The following is a 22,036-nucleotide window of genomic DNA, read 5'->3' on the forward strand; positions in this document are numbered from 1 at the left end:
TTAAAGTTTCAGACTTTGTAACCAGCTGACAATGAGCGCCTTATATTGTACCCCACTTCAGCACTGGAGCTAATGACTTGTAAATGCTAGGTCAGAGACTCTTCATTAAGAAGAGTGCCTCATAGTCTAAAATGTCTGTTGGGTTTATTGGCTGCACTGGCTTTAAAAAAAAAAAAAAAAGCCTTGTTTCTCCTGTCATTTTAATATCTTGGTGATATTTTACAGGATTTACGTGGAAGGAATGGAGTATTAGTGTATGTTACGTATTTTTAATAAATAAATCAATGCCACCGAATAAGGTACGTCTTAAAGGCAGCTTGAGAAAGGATTTTGAAATTGAGTAGGAGTATTAGTATTGAATATTAGGACTTCTGTAATTTAGTAAACTGAAAAACATGAGATTTTTTTTTTTTGTCAGAAGCATCAGAAAAATATAGACTGCTTTTTTCAGACTTAACCTTTTGCCGCGGCCTGCCTTTACATGGTTAATGAACTGAAGTAACAGAACTTCAACACTTTGTTCTCATGTGAAAGTGTAAGCCTTAAATGGTCCGGCACGCTGTTAACATTTAACCATTTTATATGTTCTATAGGCAGTTGAAAAGGACAATAGTGGACTGGGTGGTAGTGCAGAAAAAATACCCACTTTTAAATTTCAGAATTAATAAAATACATCTGGATTGTATGCTGCAGATCCTCCCAGCTGTCCCATTCACTTTATGGCCCATGATTATTACTTTTCTGTATTGCTATAATAATCATGCAATACCAGCAATATGCAAATGTTTGATTAATATATTTTAAAGGGAGTGCTGTTTTGAAAGTAAATCTTTTGTAAAAGAATTGTATCAACAAGTTAGTAAATGTGTTTTCTTTACTTGTGTTTGTCCTTGGCTGTCTTTTGTCAGCCAATTTCATGGTTTTCTGAAATAATTCATCTCAGACATGATGAAAACACGAACTTTCTTGGAATATACAAAGGTTTTTGTGGTAAAAAGAAGAGCTAGGAATGAATTCTCAGAACTTAGATACTGTCATGTTGCATAGGTTCAGCTGCTGAGCTTCTGAAAGTTAATTTGTAGAAAAATATCATGTGCTTGTTGCTTATGCTGTGTTTGCATCCTGAAGGGATATTGTGGTCAGATGATAAATGTCAAGGGGAGTGTTATAAATGAAGTCTCAACTCAATCTGAATTTAGTAATATTTATAAAAGGAATATTTATAAAAGGCAAGTAAACAGTGCTGGGTGTGCGGGGAGTCTACGCTCCACCAACACACACACACGAACATCAAACATTCTAAATATACAGAGCGTTGCTTTTACATACTAAACCCAAGTATGCCTATGCATATGTACAATCAGAAAAGGTAACAAACAATCCTTTAAGTTTATTGCTATTAATGTCCATGACTGGGGAAGCATAGTGGGCCTGGTTGAAGTGCTCCCATATCTTCCATGACTTATAACAGTCTCCATTTTCCATTCCTTTTCTTGATTACAAACACCGGGGAGTTCCAGGGCTAGTCGTGGGAACAATATGTCTCGCTTTAAGTTACTAAGCAATTCGGTCTTCGGGCCTTATGTATCCTAATCTTCCCAGATTGAAGAAAAGCATATCCATTTCCTTTTCATGGCCAATAGGCCTGGGTCAAAAGGCACGTCCAGGTCACCAGGGGGCGGAACAGCAAAAGCCTTCAATGGCTGTAGCAGCAGAGGGGCCGATGGCGTAGCAGTCGGATCGGTAAAGGAGCCCGCAGCTCCCTCACTGTCTGGCAAACCACACGTTTCTGACTGTGGCCCCACACGGCTCTTTAAGGCCTCAGAGATTGCTCGCCAGGTGCCAAGCAATCCCACCACAACCTTGTCGTCTTTAGTTGCAGAGGCCCACGCCTTGACCTCAATTTGGTCCCATATTTCAGGCTCATAAACTGTTAATAAGGAGAATAAGCTGTAAGGTTACCAGGACAGTCTTTGTTCCTAAGGACGTATGATTCCCCATAATGTGCAACCGCTTACCAGCAAGGGGCAGTTGTGTGTGCGTGGGTCCACTTATCTCAGCTGGAGCTTCTTTGCAGCTCTGGTGCGCCCATTTCCAGCGACTTTCTGTACGAGCTTCTCTGAGCAGTTTGCTGAGTTTGGCCGAACCCATCTTCATGAGGTGATCAACGTGCCTGTTCCTGTCTTGGTCTCCATTCTGCTAACCGGTCCCTATTCATTCCTTTTTCCTGCTTCTTTATTGATGACGTAACTTCGTTATATCGTGTTGCCTTTTTTTATTATCTTGAGGACAGGCTCCCCTCTTATACCCTTCTCCCCACAGCAGTTCTTTTCAAAATAACTTTGCATATAACAGCAATGGCAAACACCCAGAAACTTCCATGCCTTAACGGCTGGAGAACAAGAAACCTGAGACTGCATGGAGTCTCCTGAATCACCCTTCTTTGCTCCCTCTAAACTCTTTTACATTCCTGATGGCATCATCGTTAAGAGTCTAATGTCATTATCAACGATGGGGCTTGCCGACCCCCATGGCCATACTCCCACATCTCCTCCTTCTTTATTAATATCAACTGTCTTCTCAACATGAATTACCACTCCATATATATAATAACTATTCTGAGGAGGAGGTGTTTTTCATTAATTAAACATTCCTGTCTTGTAGAGAAGAAATTATACCAAAGTTCTTCTATTTCTGAGATGTTTGGGAAGAGAGTTTGCTTCCCATTCGTGTTCTGGGAATTCATGTTCTGTAGCCTGGCAATTGCTGCCTGAGGAATTAAACCTTTAATGGCTCTTGAGATTTATTATAGCTTTACAAACCTGTTGTGGTTTGCCGTGGTACAGGTTGCACTCACTGCTTGAAAAAAGAGCAAAATGACCTGGCTGCAAAATCCCACAGTTAGCTCCCCAGCAGCTCAGCAGGACAGTGCCTTAAGAAGCACTTGAGCTTACATTCCCTGAAGTTGTTACTTGAATACTATTAGCTTTTATGCCTTGACTATCATCAACTGATTTTTTTTTTTGTCCTGAGCAAAGATCAGATTTATAGAAGGTCAACTCTAGCTGTAGAATTAGAAACTAGCTGCTACTTTTCTAGCTCAGACTTCTCTAAATTACTATTCATAAGAAACATTTGCTTCATTTTTCTTCAACTTACTATTTTCTGCTGATGGTCAATTGAATTACCCAAGAGAATGAAAGAAAGAATTCTTTATTGGAAAAAATAGAAGCTGTAACCTAAAGTTAGAGGTAATGCTTTTTCTCTGTTTGATTTTAGGGATGCAGAGAGGCTTGAAGAGTTTTACACCAAGAACCAACAGCTCAGAGAACAGCAAAAGGCGCTTCATGACACTATCAAGGTTCTAGAAGACAGGTGAACCAGTGTTTTTTAGCTCTGGGATTTGTTGTGTTTTGTTCTTTCAGAATAGCTCCGTACGCTTTGCAGGTTTGAATGTTTGGTTTTTGTAAACCAGTCCATTTCGCATACACTCCAAATAGTGTGTTTTAAAGAAAAGTGTAGAATTTGAATTCTTCTGACTGAATTATTATTTTGCTATTTTCTAAGTGCTTAGCATTTAGTGCAGTAAAGACAAATGGAAGTTAAGCAGATCAACCTGGAAGGCAGACAGACACATTCTTTCTTGTTCATTTTTTTAGACATAAATTTGGTATCAGTCAAGAAACAATACAAAACCCAAAGGTGAACTACACAACGTATTTTGAAACAAGTGAAATAATTCATTAAGAAAACTTTCAGTTTTGGGGTCTTATTCCATTTGTCTGTTTTATATTAAATTTAATCATTGGTTCTGTCTCTTGCCACTGGCTCAGCCATTCTGATCACCTTTTGACCTGTTCTCCCTTTCCCTTATCTGCTTCTGTTTAATCTGGTATAGCAAACCAAAACCAATTGACATGAAATCACAGTGCATTTTTTCATCTTTTAAAAAAATGATAGTTGTTTTCGAATGTTTGTTAAATTTGCCTTTGTTAGGCTCTTAGAAGCTTTCTGGGAACTGGAGACCATTACAAATGAAATTATTTTCTCACGTTCCTGCATTACCACAAACATCAGAGCTGTGATACTCAAAACTTGCTTTTAGCTCTGATTGTCTGTAAAAGGCAGTAGGCATAAACTTGTAGCCAGGCAGGTAATAAGCTTTCACAGTGAACAGGTAGAGACATTTGCGCAGTGGATGGAACTTTCTAATCCCTTAGCAGAGGAAATACATACTGGAAAACAAAAAAATTGTATTTAAAATTGTTTATTTCAGGGAGATGATGATAGTGTGTTTATTATGCAATCAGAAAAGCTAACATGAAGAGGCTTCTCAGTATTTTACCTTTTCCCAAATTCCACAATATTAAAATACTCATAAACCAAGATGGCTTTTATTTCCAATATGAAACTGCATAATTGGAAATTTAGCTATTTCTTGTTTCATGTGCTAACAGCAGCAAAGCAGAACTCTTAACCAACTGTTGTCTTGCCTTAGAAGGCAAATAATCTGTCTTTCACTTAGACAATACTACTACTTCTTGCTGTGTACCACAAATAAATACCGTTTAATTAACATCTTTAAACTGAACACAGGTTTCACAGCATGAATGAATGTGTCAGGTAAGATGTACTGATTATTACGAGTCCTTTTCTGACCACAGATGAGCCTTAAACAACTGATCTAGACTAGCAGAGACAGTGGAGGCAATGTCTCAATGAAGCCTTTTGGATCCAGTTCGAAGTATTGCTGTCTAGATAAAGGTCACATTTACTTGGTATTTGTTACAGACTGAACTGTGAATTTGTCCTTTTTATTTAATTTCTTTGCTTAACGGCATTGATATATTCTTCTTGTGCATAATTCTTAGGCAAAAGAGTAATCAGGGTTACTAAAGCAATTGCTTATTTGTATTTGCTTGAAATAACTTTTCCTATAATGAATGTTAATTTATATCTGACCGAATTTGTATTAGCCTACCTGACGGTCTTTCAGCAGCAAGGTGCAGGATGCTCCACTCCATGAAAGTACCACAAATGTGTTGTTTTAGAAGTAACTGGTACCTACAGCCATTTATGCAAATGAGAGTGCGTGTAGATACAGCTGTGTCCCCACATAAATCTGCAGTACTTACAACTAAGTGGTGTTCTGCGGAGTTGTCAGAAACTATCTAGTTTTCACTGTTCAAAAGACCAGTTAAGCGTGGATATCTGTTTTGCACATGGCAGTATTTTCATAAAGCTTTTTTTCCCTCTTAATTTTATCGTAGGTTAAGAGCAGGATTATGTGATCGTTGTGCTGTAACTGAAGAACATATGAGAAAGAAACAGCAAGAGTTCGAAAATATCCGGCAGCAGAATCTTAAACTCATCACTGAGCTTAGTAAGTTCTGTCCACAAGGCTGAAAACAAAACAGTATGTTTTGTGAAGGCATCCTTCATGAATTCCTGTAACTTGATAGAATTTATACATGGTATGTTTTTCTAAGACCAAGAAGTTCAGTCAGGGGGTACTTAATTCTACAGTTTGAAAATAATTTAACACAGATCAATTACTAGTTATTTGAACCACCGTAGATTGAAGTGCTAATACTGAAATCGTATTGACGTGGAAAATCTTACACTGTAAGGTAGTTACTGGAGCTAAAATGTGGCTGCTTCTGTTTATTCCTAGAGTCAAGACACAAAATGACTGACAGCTAGGTTTTTCTAAGGAAACCCTGGCTTTAGAAGTAACTGGTGATGACAAAATAGCAAATTCAAACAAAAGTTACCTGCGTCAAGCTTGTGTCCTGTGGCAATTTTTGTCTACAGAGCTGAATGAACAATTCATTCATCTTTACAACACTTGCATGCATGTGGGCAAAATTAATTAATGATTGTGTGGAACTAATGTTGGGATCTAGTAGCTGTGACGCCTTTGTTATCAATCATTTTATAACATTTTTAGTGATGAACTTGAAAACTCAGTTTGGTAAGCCGCAGAAGATATGTGCTATTAGGGTTTTAGAACTGATTCTATTTCCTTAGAAGACCTGAGAAAATGAGATCTGATACGATGTTACCACGTGTGAATTGATTTTGTTATGCATTAATTGCAGTGAATGAAAAGAACAACTTGCAGGATGAAAATAAGAAGATAGCTGAACAGTTCCAGCAGTTGCAGAAGGAATTGGAGTAAGTATTGAGAATTGTTTTATTTTGTTTTTAATCTTGCTAGTAATGTCTGGGGATATAAATAGTAGCTTTCAAGTCTTTAAAAACTTCATTTTGCTCTTTTCTAATTGACTGGGAAAAGATAGCCTAATGCCACTTGATATTAACAATGTAAAACTAGCATCTTTGTGTTGCAGAATTGTTTTTTAACTGTGTAAATGCAAAGAGGTGTTTTCTGTAAATGGAAAGAGGTGGATAAATCTGTTGTACAAATTCTGTTTGACTTAATTTCTCAAAATGATTCTGCTTGTTTGCAGTGCATAGGAAAACCTTACCTCTCGTTCTTTTATTTTTTTTGTAGACCCTTTAACAGTTGTTTCCTCTTAGGGTAAGGCTTTAGAAAAGTAGTTTCTCTAGTAGTCAGAGTCCCAGGATCTTTCAATAAATTTTTGAAATGAACTTCTGATAATCTTAAAATTTTAAAAAGAAGAAAAAACTTTGAAAGAAAGTCATAAAAATAGCGAGCTACAAATAATTGACTGTCAGATTGTACTCTGGTATGCTACCAAGAATGTACTGTATAATGCTGTAGTTAGTAAGCAAGTACTGTACACTCTGTAAGGCAGAGGTTGTTTTCTTTTCTTGTCTATCTGTGGTCTGACATGAAATTTATCTCAATTTTGGCTATCTGTGAAGAAGTTACATGTGGGCTGAGGCAGTGGGATAGGTTGTATGGGCTTGATATGTAAGGTTTTTTCGGCCTATAATTTCTTATGTTCATTAGAAAGTAAGTTGTTTTACTCAGACAAGAAGGTTAGATTATAGTTTGAAAGGCCTGTGGTTCTATTCCTTTTGTATTTCTCTGTTTGTCTCCCATCTCTTGCACCTTAATCATCCTATTCTTTTTCTGTATGCGTTTCATCTTTCCAGAACATACTTGATAACACTGGAAATATTCCTCTTCAAGACCAAGTAGTACCAAATTCCTATATGCTTTCACTTTATAATTCCTTTTCAATAATGGGTCTGCTAAGTAGCTTAAAAGCAGTTAGGAACCGGCATTAAAAATATTAATTGATGCCAAACAGATCCATCCAAGTTTACCAGTTTGATCCCTAGTCTTGCAATTTAGCTTCCAGTAAAAATCTCTGGCCACTGTAGGAAAGCTGAGAATGATCAACATAACACCAAATTATTTGGTCAGCATGTTCAGTGGATACGTGGGTACGGAGTTGTGTGGATTAATTGATTTAACAAGGATGGTTCCGCTGTTTGTAATAGAGCCACCGCATTTGGTTGTGGCCTAAGCTGTTCAGTCTAAATAAAGCAAGATAACAGCATCAAATGGGTGCGAGGTAGCAGGTTGTTTCTAGTGTGTGACACTAAATCAGGATTTTGCAATCCCGTGTGTTCTGTTCCCAAGGCTTAATATTTTAATAGAAAATCTAAGAATCCTGTATAAAAGTGAACTTTCAGAAGAATTGCATTATCTGCTCCTTTATCAGATCAGAATTTCATTATCTATGGATGGAAAGAGCAAGAAGACTTCTACAAAAACGTTTTCTGTAATCTCAAATAAATGCTTCCATAATTCAGAAATGATTTAATGCATATTTATGATGTATATATGGCAAGTTCTTTTTTTTTTTTTTTTTTTTTTTTCTGGTGGCATTTAAGAACTATCTCGTCTTACATGGAAAAATTTTAGGCAGGCTAATATGTCATACCAGGCTGTGCCAGTAAATTTAAAGAGAACTCTGTCAGCTAACTTAAATTTGTGATGTAAATGGATTAATTCACTGTTTTTCTGCATGTTTTGATCTGTTCCTGAAGATATTTTCAATAGATGGCACAGCTTCCAGTTATGGTGTTTTCTGTGTAAATGCGCTATAAAAGAGGAATTACAAAATTGCACAATGGAATACATCAAAGTGTCAGAGAAGCAAATAAATGCATCAATGTTTGTTTGACTAACGTTCACGGTTAGTCTCAGTAAAAGGCTGAACTTTGTAAGAATTCTGCTTGTCTCAAGCCAGATACCTTCTGACAGTTAACCATGACATGATTAACTTATTTTATGTAAGATACCATGGTTCATTTTAATGCAAACAGAAATACCCATATTGCCTCCTCTTCCCTTAGATGAAAACCTTCCATCCTTCTCTTAATTTCCTAACTATAATCTTTGGCCCATGTTTTCTCTTGAGAATCATTGGGAAAAGTGCTGCCAAAGATGACCAAGCAGGCAGAGTCGGATTTCCTCATGCTTCTTTTGCTGCCTCTTCCATTCTCCACTACCACCACCATATGGCAGGGAGTGATGCCCTCATTAAATACTGAACAAACTCTATTTATAAAGTTTATATAAAAACTGAAATTATCTTTCTTGCTTTCTTGCTATGTGTAGATAGAGTTTTTGGAAAGAGAATACACAGTTAAGCTAATTTTTCTATACTGAATCTGCAACATAGTGTCAACTGTGAAGAGCTAGGGTTGCAGGCCGTTCTTGGTTTTGATGGAGCAATTTTGGATTTGTTGTTAAAAGTTCTCTTTTAGTATTACTTCTTATGCACAGATGTTATTGGGATGGCTGTATCTTCTAAATTGTGCTTTCTTAAATGAAATGCTTGTCCTGCTTGCTAAAGCTCTTAATTTTTCTGACTTGGGTTTTGTTTGACCTCCTACTTTGGACTCCAGGGAGCAAAAACAGCAAGCGTTGGAATTAGAAGAAGGAGTCATTCCAGATTCTCCAGTTCTGACTTCTTCATTTTCTATGGTTAATCGTATGAGAAGGAAAAAAGAGAACAGGCATATCCGATACACAGAACATACGCATCCAGATTTGGAACTTAAGGAGAGCAACAGTGGTAAGAGAGTATTACTGGGTTTTTAATACATTTTATTGCTTAAAAATTTACTTTTAAGGAAAAAAGACACCGACACTTGATTGCAAAGGGTAAAAACATTTTTTTTTTAAAAAGTCTCAGTAATTCTTTTGCATGTCTTTTGGTTTGTTTTTTTTTTTTTTTCCATTTATGCAGTAATATGAGACAATGGAGGAACAGCTTTAGCAGCATCTGTTTTATCACCAGTATGCTCAGAGCTTGTCTTAACCTCTTATTATTCTACATCCTCATGTAAATACAACAGAGTTTTTTAAGCCCATAATGCTTATTTAACTCCAAACTGACCCAAAAATCTCTTAGGGTTTGATTTGTGTGTACAAAGCTACATCACCACCTAGTGGAGAGTGAAATAAATGTTTTGGCACATTCAGCAATTGTCCTGCAATTAAATATTACTGAAACTGGCAGATATTTAATTCTAGTAGCTACGTGATCTTTCTTTTTCTAGTACTGATACACTGTTTGCATTTGTTTTGTGTCTAAGTCCAGAAGTATTGTGCACATTTAATTTCTGGACTTGCTTCTCTAATGTCATAGAAGTAGCTTTAATGTGTTTTAACCATAAGAAGTATTTTAATGAATGGCTTGTATTGTAATGATACACAGGAAATACAATAAACAATCCATGTGCTTTTAATGCAGTAATTTATCTTCTGAAATAATAATAATAATAATAAAGTATTTTTTAAAATATGTGATTAGATCTAAATATAAGCCTTGACTTAAAGCTTCACAAGAATAGAAGTAGTACAACTATGGGGTAGAAAGGGTGGGTTAGTTATTAGTGCCTGTTATTTTAGGGATCTAAGTTTGGTGCTGTGAAGTTTACCCTTTCTAAACATACCTACTTCTGTACTTTTTGAGTAAAAACAAAACACACACACAGACACACAAAAAAACACTAACAACACTTGAGCTACTAAATTAAAACGTGTGTGAAAAGGTGTAAGTACCTTTCTCAGTTAATGAATAGCTAAGGAGAACGATCGGTGTCTGGATGGAGAGGACGACATGGCAAAAACAAGATTGTTCATGATTCAAATCTCATGTTTTTCACTTTTTCATTATCTCAGCTGATGAAAAAATTTATTGTCTTGGACAATTTACTCTTCAGTAGTTTGATGCTGTGTTAACAGGTGAACTATAGATCAAATACCTAGTGCTTATGCAGCTTGTGTAGACAGTGATGTAATTATGTCAGCATTGTTATAGCTGACTGACTGGGGACACATCTGTGAGGCAGTTTTAATATGAAATATTTGTGTCGCTATGACAAATGGGTCACCTTAAAATGAAAATAAGCAGATGTGCTTAGATGAATGGACCTACTTACATACCAAAATTCATTTTTAAGTGCTGTTAAGATCAGGATCATGGTCTGTGTGTACGCACAACTGTCAGAACAGAATATCGAATTTCACCGTGTGATAATGTTTATACAACTTTTCCTAGAGTTTGGAAAAATTCCTCTCTATTCCACACAAGTGAACAGTCACCATGGAGAAGAGATACTAGTGGCAGACACCTGTGATCCACAACTGTCCCCTATACCAAGTAAGTATATTAACAGATCTTGTACTAATTCTATTCAAAATGAGGAGGAAATATTGTAAAACTGAGGGGTTGTCAACAGCTGAGATTAAAAGGAAGTTATGTTTAATCACAACTGCTTCTGAGATGCCTATCCTGTCTCTATGCCACTAGATATGTGATCTGGTGGCATCGCGCTAGGGCTTAGAGTCAAGAAATAAAAAGAAGCTCAGTGTGGCTCTTCCTGCTGATTTCTTTTGTTTTGGTCAACTCATCCAATTGTCTTATATCGGATTTTTCAACAATAAGATTAAAATACTCTGAGAATTGCACTTAGTCTGAAGCAAGTATATAAAATTTGGAAGTGATTCTGTTAATTTCTCCCTTTTCTATAATTGTAAATTGGTATAAGTGTTTAATATAGTCTTTAATAAAGTCTTTCTATATCCCTGATCTTATTTTATTTTTTTCCTGTGAAGTATTTAACTATAGATGACAGAGAGAGTCAATGTTTTGGAATTGCTCATGTAGGTCAGGGTTGTCATACTCTAATTGCTGTAATTTCATATCATATTATTACTTCACCCCAGTACAGTAAACTTAATAATGTTAAATCCCTGAAAGAAGGGAAACTCATCTCTTTTATTTTCCTTATAAAAACACAAGAATAATAACAAGCGTCACCTTGGAAATATACTGCACAGTCATTTTACTATAAATATTCAGTTTTAGTATTCTACATGCTGCTCTCATACTGCTCCTGCCATGGACTGTGAATTTGAAATGTAACCTCTACATAAAATTGTCTTTTGTATTTTAATTTTGGGGTACCACAACCACACAGGAAGTATATTTCTCCTTAAAAATGCAGCAGTTTGCCCTCGGCATAAATTCTATTTTTTACCCCTCTGCTCCACTCACCGCATCCAGGTACGATTTTATCTAATACAGGTCAAACTGTTTCCATAATGATCAGATTTTAATTTGTGATCTTTTTAGTTCTGAGTTTATACCGCCTGTGTAAGTGGAATAAGATCGTATAACTTGTATTTAACTCATTACGTGAGCTTCTCTCTACTTATAAAGGTAAATCAAGGATGGGAGGCTATCCTGTTCCAAAGCCATCTTTTAACTTGGCTGCAGTTGTTGCAGAAACAATTGGACTTGCTGTTCAGGATGAATCTGTAAGTAATATTCCCAAATTTCTCATGTAATCAACTTCTATTGCCAGTTGTTTGAAAACACTTTGTTTTCTCTTTTGCATTAAAATTCTGCAAAAAGTATTCAAAGTTTCCAGTAAGTTCACTCTAGTTTGCTTTGGCTTACTTAAGAATTTCTGTAGCAAGAGCAGATGTAACTGAGCTCACCTGTCTGGCAGCTAGGGAAATGGGAGGCTCGTGGTTCCTGCCATGTACACATCTTTTAAATTTGACAAGGACGGTGGAGTAAATCCTTGGGTCTGCCAGCCTCTGTGCAGCAGTGACGTCTAACACACTAAAAAAGTTTACTTGGTGATAAGACTGGTGACTTGGGTGAGATTATTTAATAATTTTTGCTTGGTAAGTACAGTGAAGATGATGGTATACAGACAATTTTTTTCTTAGACAAAATGTCTTTGTGTGCACATTTGCATAAGTGAACTTTTGAATTTCCAGAAAATTTTCACCAGTGGCTTTTAAAGAAATTTTATCTTTTCATTTGTTAATTTTTCAAAGTTTCGAATAGTTCTGTTTGAATGGGACTTAGGAATATTTATATACAAATCTAGAATACTTGTAAATTTTAACTCAAATAACTTCTTGTGCTTCTGTTCTTTGTTTTTCTTCACCACTCTCAAGGAGTCCCAGTCTGTACTGAATTCTCCCCGCACTAGTACTGTTGTGAACCAAGCTCCAGAGAGCATGCAGTCTGAAGACTCAAGACAACATCCAGCTTCTGAATCAAGAAATGATGACAACAGTTTAGGGTGTGTTTCCACTCATTAATAATATTGTTCTAAACAGCAGTTTGCTTTAAAGCTACAGACACAGAACTAAGTATTTTCATATTATATGGGTTTCTTTCAAGTAAATAAGTTGTAATTTGGAACTGATAAAATACAAAACTGTGGACTTTGCTCTCAAACTTCTGATACAGGCTTCCTATGTACGCAGTCGCTCCCTGAATGATTTCTTTTGTTTTATTGTTCACAAGTAAAAAAGAGTATTTAAAAAAAATACCTTGCAGATTTTTCCTTCACTTGCAGAAGCTTTGAGAATCTGTTGTCATGGTTATAAGATCTGTACAAGAGCCTAGATAAACTGCTTTCACAGCCATTCCCACTTTCCTCCATTTCACTGCATTGAAAGGTAGGCAGCCTTTTGACAGGAGAGATTCCTGGGTAGACTTAATTCTGTCCTTGGTTCTCAGCTGAATGTGGAATAGAATTTCTCACTGTGCTAAAATGAAGGACAAGGTCTGTTTTTACTTGCCTTTTACATCATTAAGTGCAACAATATTTACTTCCTAGACCAAAAATTTCCTTTTTTCCTTCTGTTTTCAGTTAATGCTAGTTAATAATTTCAGTTAATACTCTAACAGCTTTAGTGCAGAACATCGATAGGAAATGTATAGTTTTTATATGTCCCTCTTTCTTCCCCCAACCCCCTGCGTACACCAGAAAATTATTTAATGTCTCACTGTATTCAGTTTTTTAGATGCATCTCAGAATACTCCACCACATGTTGACTGGGATTCTCAGGTAGCTTCTCCTGTTTTTGGAGCTTCTAGCAACATGAAGAACAACTCAAGTACATGTCATACCCCTTGTATTTTAGATTCAGGATTGAAGCCTAATGTCAAAACCAACCTCTTCAACAATCCTTCCAGTTCTAGATCTCATAAAAGCAGATCAAAATCTGAAGATGTTGCTTTTGTTGCGCCACTGAATCTTGGAACTGAAATCAGCTCAGTTATCAGCCAGGCCTCTATCAACAGGCAAATGGTTGTGAAAAAGAATACTAATGAGGCTGTAACTTGTGTTGGAAACACTTGTGCAGCTAAAAATGAGGTGATCAAGAGTGATTTCCTTCTCATACACCAGAAGCAGCAAGAAGGCAGGTGTGCTAAGAGAAAGAAAGTTGAAGACGAGCATGCATTTAGCTGTGAAAAAACATCTTTCAACAAAGAGAACTCTGTACCCTTTCAATCAGATATTCAGCATGTTAATGGGGAACACACGGTTGATAAGCCCTTGGATCTGTCTGATCGCTTCTCTGCAGTTCGTTGTCAAGAGAAAAAACAAGGGAGTGAGGAGACCTGTAAAAACAGACTGAAACAGGTGACTCTGCATGATGTTTTTTCACAGCTAAGGAAGCCCCTTCCTGAGGGTCCAACCTCTGTTCAGAATGCCAACAATGAGAGCTCTTCGTTTGGCAGAGACTTACGAGAGGAACCCTACGTACAAGAGGCAATGCTGGGAAAAACATTTCCAGATAAGAAAAAACAGATCCAAATGAAAGAAGAAATCCCTCCCTTCAAAATTGCACCTCTGCCGAGTACTGTAGACACAGAGCAACTTTTTGATGATGTAAAGGTATATTTTTCTGACTTTTTTTTCCTTCTCCTTTGAAATGGTGTTTTTAAGTTTTGGGAAACAGTGAAATTGCAATATGTTGTTAGGTTCCCAGTGGACATGTACCAAACAGAAAGAAAGCAAGAACAGGACATGGAGAGTCTGAACCAGCATCTGTGCTTCAACCAAACCCTTGTAGACTATCAAAAAACAAAGCACTGCAAAACGAACAAGGTAACTTAACGAAAATGTTCCTTTTATTCCCTAACCTCGCCAACCTATGCTGTGGCCGAATACAGTTCTTTCTATCTTCTTTCCTCCCACGTTAATAACTTTCTCAGTTCAGTCTCATTCTATTCAGCACTTCTCAAGATCACCTTCAGCTTTTCAACCTGTATCATAATTTACTATACTTCATAAAGTTTTTCTTCTTCCTCCCCTGTATGATGAATTTATCATTGGGATTCAGCTGTAAATTCAACAAGTTAGGAAACCTTTTTTTCCTCAGTTATTTAGTATTGTTATTGCTGCACACAGTATCTTACTGAAGCATGTCAATAACGTACTGAAATGTCAATAACATACTGAAATTAAATCTCAGGAAGTTTGAGTTTAAAATGCTTGAAAACATTTCAAGATTCCCAATGACCTATTAGTGCCTTTAGTGATGAACAGATTTCTGACAGATACTTGCTTTAGAAGTTATGTTCTTTCCCTTAAGTGATCCCAGTCCTAAAATTTGTATTTTTATAACTGGGATTGTCTCAGTACTCCTTAGCTAAAATGTTATGCTGCATATTTTATGTAGAAATACTTGCATTATAAGCTTAAAAATCTTTAAGCAGTTGGTATTGTCATGTATCTTGTAATCTAGATCTCTGGTTCACAAATCAGGAGGAGCCAGCTCTGGAACCATTGTTCCAGACACTTCTCTACACTTGTGGTCTAAGACTTAATTTCTGTGGTCCTACTGATCTAATGCTCTATCCAATTTTAATACCAATTGATTTGCACAGTACAGAGATTTTACCTGCAAGAGTATTTGTTAAATATTATATACAACATATAAACACAAAGGTATGGTGTCCTCTCTCAATATGACAAAAAACTTAAGATGTATTTCCGAATCTTCAGATAAAATTATTTATACCAAATGAGTATGTTTATTATTTGAGAAAAATCAGTCCCTAAAACCAAAGATGAATTGATGAAGAGAAAGCCAACTTGTGTTTTAGATACTATCAGATGGTGTATCCAGAGTTTAATTCTAATCATTTGTCTTTTTTGTCATATTCTGTGTCCAGACCTGAAAGATAAAACTTCCTTAGAAAACCTTCAGTGGAGCATAGACCCGGGAGCTGACCTTTCGCAGTACAAAATGGACGTTACTGTGATTGATACAAAGGTAAACTATCTCTTGCACCAAGTCAGCATGTTCCATAATATTGGAAAAAAAAGCCTCTAGAAGTAATGATGACACAAAACAGGGAAGAGTAGCTGATGCTGTGGGGCCATTCAGAGGGACCTGAAGAGTTGGGCAGTGAGGAACCCCATGAAGTTCAACAAAGGCAAGTGCAGGGCCCTGCACCTAGGGAGGAATTACCCCATGTCCTGTACAGGCTTGGGGCTGACCTGCTGGAAAGCAGCTCTGCAGATGGGTCCCTTCCAACCTCAGCCATTCTGGGATTCTGTAATATCATGAGCTTTATTCTGGGCAGTCCAAAACCACTTGCTAACAAAAATCCTTTGCTCCTTTGAGATTTGTTTGCACTCCTAAAACGTTTGTTTATGCATAGTACAGTATAGTTATCCTAAAACATTTCAGCCGTTTTGTACTTGATAAACTTTGCCATGTGGTATTCAGTACAAAATTGATTGTCTGAAGAGTATTTAGGTGTTTATGTTAAGACAAAAAATATTCTAAATCTCATAATTTTTCCATTGAAAGCATTCCTGGTGACATGTCTTCAAGCTAATGGAAGATGTACAGATCACGACTACTATCCTTCTTTGATTTGGGGGCACGTTGGTTATTAGAATTAATGGGTTCACTAAGAATTTTCCTGAACTTTGTTTGCTTTGTCTAGCTTGAGAGCTATCAAAGAGTTTCGAATCGACTATTTTGAAATTTGTCAGTGTTTCGTTGCTACTTATTTTTTTCCTTGTAGAATTTTAACATAAAAACTTTAAGGAATTCATTGTCTATCAAATAATGTTATTCACCCAATGTATACTTCCCATTTCAACTTCAAAACAAGTTATTCTCTTATTATTATTTTACATCTTTATCTTAAATACATTACTGCAGGAAAAAAAATACCACAGTGTCCAAAAGTTTTCAGTAACAGTTATGAAAGGATTTTATATACATAGCAATGATAATGACTATACCAGTTGCTTCTGAGTCCAATTATCTTGTTTCGTTATTTTTTTATTCAGGATGGTTCTCAGTCAAGAATTGGAGGAGAAGTTGATATGGATTATACGTATGTTAGTGATAGTGTACTAATAAAAATGAAAAATCAAGAGCAAAACCAGGAAAGCAGTCCAAGTAAGACTTTTTTTTCTTCTTTGGTTCACTTCTTGTGAAGCAGTAAAGAATAAAGGATATTTTTCCCCATGTGTGGTTAGATTATAGGAAGTGGTTTACAGTAAAAGACACGTATTTATTTTTCAGTTCACAAAGATAAGTCTGTTTCCTAATAGAATCAATGGTGTCTGTTTGTTTTAACTTACCTTGTGTAAATAAGGTTTGTTCTGAGACAAAGCTAGTACCATGCTTTTATATTGTTTAAGACATTAAATACTTTCCATGTTCTGACCTGTAATGAACATGCTTACAGCTAAGAGCTTGGAAGTTTCATTTTTAATAGTATACAAGTGGAACTAGTGCATTTAAAATAAGTCCAGGTGTATTTATATCACATTTAGTGTATGGTAAGTGGTGAATCATGGCTGCAGGGCAGTGACTTTCAACAGTGGTTGTGGATTTTTTCATGGCGGGGCCACAGTGTTTTGGATTGTTGTTTTTTGGGGTGGGTTTTCTTTTTTTTTTCTTTGTTCGTTTCTATTTTAAGCCATTGCAGCTTGATCACATTTATGTAGTTTATTTCCTACCTAAAGAAAGTATTTCCTTCTGCTCGGCTTAAGCCGGAATTACAACAATCTCATCTGTGTACTTCTAAGGTTAAAGGTATATGAAAGAGATTCAGCAATTAATCAAAATTTAGAAATGGAATCAAGATACCTTCATGAAAAATTTGAGTTTTGTACACATTTAAAAGATTCATGGAAAGGTTGCAGAAAGAATAAATGTATCAGTATTGTTAAGTTAATCACTCCTGGAGTTGGAAGTGGATGCTGATTCTTGATATCCATTCAGTCAAAATATGCGTTCTTAAATTGTTGAGAGACTGATGTGGATGTTCATTATGTTGTTGTGTGTTTTTTTTATAATAGGAGGAGAAAAAAAAATGAATGATACCATAACAGAAATGTTTGATCGGACGAATGATGAAGAATATGAATCATGCTTACCAGAAGATGGCCCTTCTGCGTGTGATGAAAAAGAAACTCTTCATGAAGAAGAGCAGGATAAAGGAATAACAGTAGCAAGCAAGAAACTAAAGAGTGGGATATAATTTTTTTTGTCTTTGTTAGACTGATCAAACTGCGAGAGTTGATTTGAAGTCAGGCTTTGTTCTGTGGGAACAAATATGCCACTTAAACTCTCAGTTCATTTTTTGTAAGTTCATGAATTGTAATGGCATAACAAACCAACCTGAAAATTATTTTGTTGGTTGGTTTGCGTTGCATGCACACAAATATGGGAGATGTAATGGAAGTTGACATAGAAGCTGTATGGTGAGGTGACTTTTAAAGGAATCACCAGTTTTTGGCTGTAAATTATGATTGTAATTGCTTGCTTCCTTTGTTCCCCTGCCTACACTGAGATTTCTCAATATTCTGTATTTTAAGCAACCTTTCCTTTGCTATTCTGCTCATCTTCTTTGCTTGTCCATTGCTCTTTTCCTTCTCTTCCACTAATGCTTTTTGATCACTGGTTCAATTCTATTATTTCTACTTTTTCTTTGAATCTGCTGCCTCAGAGCAGCGTGCTCATGGCATTTTTATAGTTCTTAATAATTTCCAGCTTATCATTTTGCAGGCATTTCTCTAGGCAGTCTGTTAACCTTATGTGATGTGTATTTTTTTTTTCTTCATATATATTTACAGAACATGAGGATAAACAAGATAAAGCCAAACAGAAAGCTTTTGTGGAGCCATATTTCAAAAGTGATGAAAGGTAATTTTCCTAATAAAAATAGAAATAAAAGTAGGTTGTTTAATGCAGGCGTTTTAAGGCTCTTCATTTCCTCCCTATAGAGAACTTGTTCTTCCATAAAACAAAGCTGTTTGTATGTAGCTTACTAGCAGCTGAAGATGCACAGGTAAAACACAGTAAATTAGATAAAAGATGAAGGGGGGGATACGACTGAACACATTGAGAGACATTTCTATCCTAATTGCTGAAATGAAATGAATAGTATTTCTGCTTTTTATAATCCTGTTGAATGAAGCATTTTGTACTCCATGCAGTTTCTTACAGGCAAGTAGCCATGCACGACTTTATCATCAAAGAGGCTAGGGGTTGCTTGTACAAATAAAAACTTCCTTATCTCTGGCATTTTCTTCCCCTTCCTCTAGGCAATAAATGAGGAATTGTAAGCAACTGTACCTCGTAGTGCTTCCTCTGTTGCCTTTCTGCCTAATCATCATTGGTAGTCTGAATCCTCATTTCATAATGATATTATGGCCTTCAGTTAAGTAGTTATTGGCTTTGCTTTTTCTTTTTTTTTTTTTTAACACCTCAGCATGTTTTCTTTGCAGAGGAAGATTTGTTTAGTGTGTTCTGGTTTTGAAAAAGAGCACACTGGCAAAAAAAAAAAAAAAAAAGTAAATCTGTTCAGTGCTTGAACCAGACAATATATTCCTCCTTCAGAAATCAGAGTAAGAACTTCTTTGTCCCAGACAAAATACGTATTCTTCTTCAGATGTATTTTTTGAGTAATTTAGATCAAGTTACTTACTTTCATATTATGAAAAGCCATAAAAATCTGAGACACATCTGGGGGTATGTTAAGGATCATAGTATATTTTAAAAACCTTTGGTCTGTTTTCCTTATGGAAATAATGTTATTCGTGTATGAAGTGCAGTAAGTTTGGGTTTTGTAGATATTTTGTGATTTTTCTTTTCTTGAAACTATACATTCTTGAAACGATCCATTATTGTACTGTAAAAAAAAAAAGGGGGGGGGGGAGGAATTCCTCAGACGTACAGAGGAAATGAATGTACAATCTTATGAAAATATTTTTGCTTTTCAGAAAGAATACTATGTTAGATTTTCCTCATATTGAGGTTATTCGTAAGAAAGAAGAAAGAAGAAAACTGCCTGGCCATACTTGTAAGGAATGTGAAATAGTAAGTACTGCTCTGAATTTTGGTCTTCCAGCTCTTCTGCTATCTAAGTTAGGAAGTGCTATTGAAATTATGAGTCTGGTTGTCATTTTTAGTGCATAGGTGAGCAAAAAATTGTCCACCAAAGCTGTTTATCAAGTTGTTTTGTTGTTTTTTTTTAACTGTAGCAACTGCATATAACTTTTTTTTTAATGCCTGTATGAAGCTAGAAACTTCTCACAGTATAGTTCCATACTGTTGAACCAGGTTCTGTTACTGAAAGATACATTAGCTAGTCAAAGAATGATTTTAAGTTTCTGTAGTTCAACAAAATCTACTGAAATTCACAGGTACTGGAATAAGTATGTTCTGTTTCCTGTTATACACGTGTCTTGATTTCTGTTTTGTTCCTTGTTTTCTGAGGGGTCTGTGTTTTCAGATAGTTAAACCAGCATAGGTGCCAATGTAAATATACATACAAATGTTTAAAAAAAAAAAAATTTGCCTCTGCAGGGAAAAAGTGTGAGATTTTAGGGTTTTCCATTTGTAAGTTTTCCCTTCCTTTAAAATTACTGAACTGCTTTCAGATACTTTGTATAAAGATAAAATATTGACACAGTTCCATGTATAGTAAGGTTATTTGGTAATGTATTTGGTTACAGTAGACTTTCAGGCTGGAGTTAATTAGGCAATGACGTAATAAGTAAACATGCTGCAAGTGTGACTTATACCCAGAGTCTTTTCATATAATTTCCACACCTGTATGGAACCAACATTTTTCATAGATTCTCCTGCTGTTCACTTTATAGTTGTATTTACTTAGCTGAAGAAATTTATTGGAGTGCATTTTGGACAAAAATATGTTCCTGAAAAATATCTTTGGTAAAACTCATTGAATAAAAATAAAGTTTTACAGTCAACTTATAAATACCATTTTCAGGAAAAAAAAAAAAAAAAAAAGGTGTTTAATTTAGAAAGTTTGAAAGAAAACAGGGTGCTGGAGGAATGGGGAAAAAATAAAAACCCACAAAACAACAATAACAACTTTAGCCTATTTTGGGGGCTTAGAGACACCTGTTAACTGTTTCAATTTCCTGTTTCTGTAAGCTATAGATCAGTCTATCCAGGTCTTGTTACTTCCTGGCCTCTTAATTAGAATGGTGACTTTGCAAACAGTAAGAGCTTTGATTTTTACAATATTAGGTTTCTACTTTAAACTTCAGAAAATATTTTTTTAGTCTAGGCCAGTCAAGATGCACGTCTTAGAACATGCGTAATGCTTGGCTATATCACTGCTCCATAACAAAACTACCTTGGAATTAAATGCCTGTGAAAAAAAGGAGTGTTAGACGAAGCGTAAATGATGCTTTAAAAGTCTAGGCTTATTAGTGATAAGGTTTAGAGAAGTGTGTGAAGTCTAAGGAAATGTTTAGGGAGTGGGTAAAAATCAGTAAATTGTTTTGGCCGTGTGCTACAAGCAGTGTGAGAGTGGGAGGGATTACCTGTCCTTCTGAGCTGATATGAGAGATTTCACTTCTCTTTGTGCCTTGGCAAAGAGTTACTTAAGTCCTTTAAATCCTCATCACAAAACGTGGTGGAAGCATCTCATTCACTTCGCAGCATAAAACATGTGATACGATGTCTTGCCTTGTTATGATAACTTTGTGATGGTATCAGAGAAAAATTGTATGGAGGAGTCGCTGCTTGTAAAAGTGACATTGGTAAGTGTGATTAAGTCTAGCTACACTTTTAAGCAGGAGAATGAGTCAGATGTTTTTATATAAATGTAGATTACACAAATGAGTAAATACCTACTAAACCAGTGACTAGTGTTTGAAGGATTTGCTCTCTTTTTGAGACTGCAAATAAAGGTGGAGCTCTGTAAAGAACTCTTCCATGGTGAAGGTACTGCAGGATGAGACTTCGCACATGTAGAAAAACCTAGCTTAAATGTTCTGTGATGACTGCAGATGCTGTAAATAGTGATCTCAATCTAGAAAACAGCAGACTTTTCTGTAGAGCAGACATATATGTAACTTTCATTCTTTGCCAACCCCAATACAAGCTAAAGTAAAAAAAAAAAAAAAAAAAAAAAAAAAAAAAATTGCTTTCAAATTTATTTTGAATGCACACTTAGCTTGATTGTGTTTTTCTCATTTTCTTTTCCTCAAAAACTCTGCTGTATTTTTCAGTGTTCGATCCACAAATATTCCCTTGTAATCATAAACTTTTAACTCCTCCCCTTCCCAATGCAGTACACTGCAGATTTTTAGTAAGCTGTCTTCTAGTAACACGTGGGTTTCCTGATCAGCTTCCTGTACTAATGAGGGCTATTAGAGCAGAATATGTTCTGGTGTCACTCTTCTTGTAGAAGGGCGAGAAATCTGAACTGATACTGAGGGAAAAGCTGCAATTCCCACAGACTATAGAATC

At 35.9% G+C, this 22,036-nt stretch overlaps 1 protein-coding gene across 5 annotated transcripts in view; it reads left to right on the top strand.

The window, feature by feature from the left end:
* Positions 1-22,036, top strand: part of RBBP8 (RB binding protein 8, endonuclease) — a 41,158-nt gene that overhangs the window by 14,936 nt on the left and 4,186 nt on the right. For 4 of the 5 annotated variants that reach the window (XM_082755115.1, XM_082755114.1, XM_082755113.1 and 1 more), the window contains 14 exons: positions 3,280-3,375; positions 5,271-5,383; positions 6,102-6,177; positions 8,854-9,023; positions 10,515-10,616; positions 11,679-11,776; positions 12,431-12,558; positions 13,281-14,166; positions 14,253-14,379; positions 15,450-15,550; positions 16,585-16,696; positions 17,605-17,775; positions 18,382-18,451; positions 19,531-19,627. In XM_082755115.1, coding sequence (XP_082611241.1) covers positions 3,280-3,375; positions 5,271-5,383; positions 6,102-6,177; positions 8,854-9,023; positions 10,515-10,616; positions 11,679-11,776; positions 12,431-12,558; positions 13,281-14,166; positions 14,253-14,379; positions 15,450-15,550; positions 16,585-16,696; positions 17,605-17,775; positions 18,382-18,451; positions 19,531-19,627 — 2,347 coding nt within the window. The remainder of the gene's footprint in view (positions 1-3,279; positions 3,376-5,270; positions 5,384-6,101; positions 6,178-8,853; positions 9,024-10,514; positions 10,617-11,678; positions 11,777-12,430; positions 12,559-13,280; positions 14,167-14,252; positions 14,380-15,449; positions 15,551-16,584; positions 16,697-17,604; positions 17,776-18,381; positions 18,452-19,530; positions 19,628-22,036) is intronic. The other variant, XM_082755117.1, reaches the window with a different exon arrangement.

This window comes from Aythya marila, assembly GCF_965140915.1.
Source record: "Aythya marila genome assembly, chromosome: 2".
NCBI classification, from domain to species: Eukaryota; Metazoa; Chordata; class Aves; order Anseriformes; family Anatidae; genus Aythya; species Aythya marila.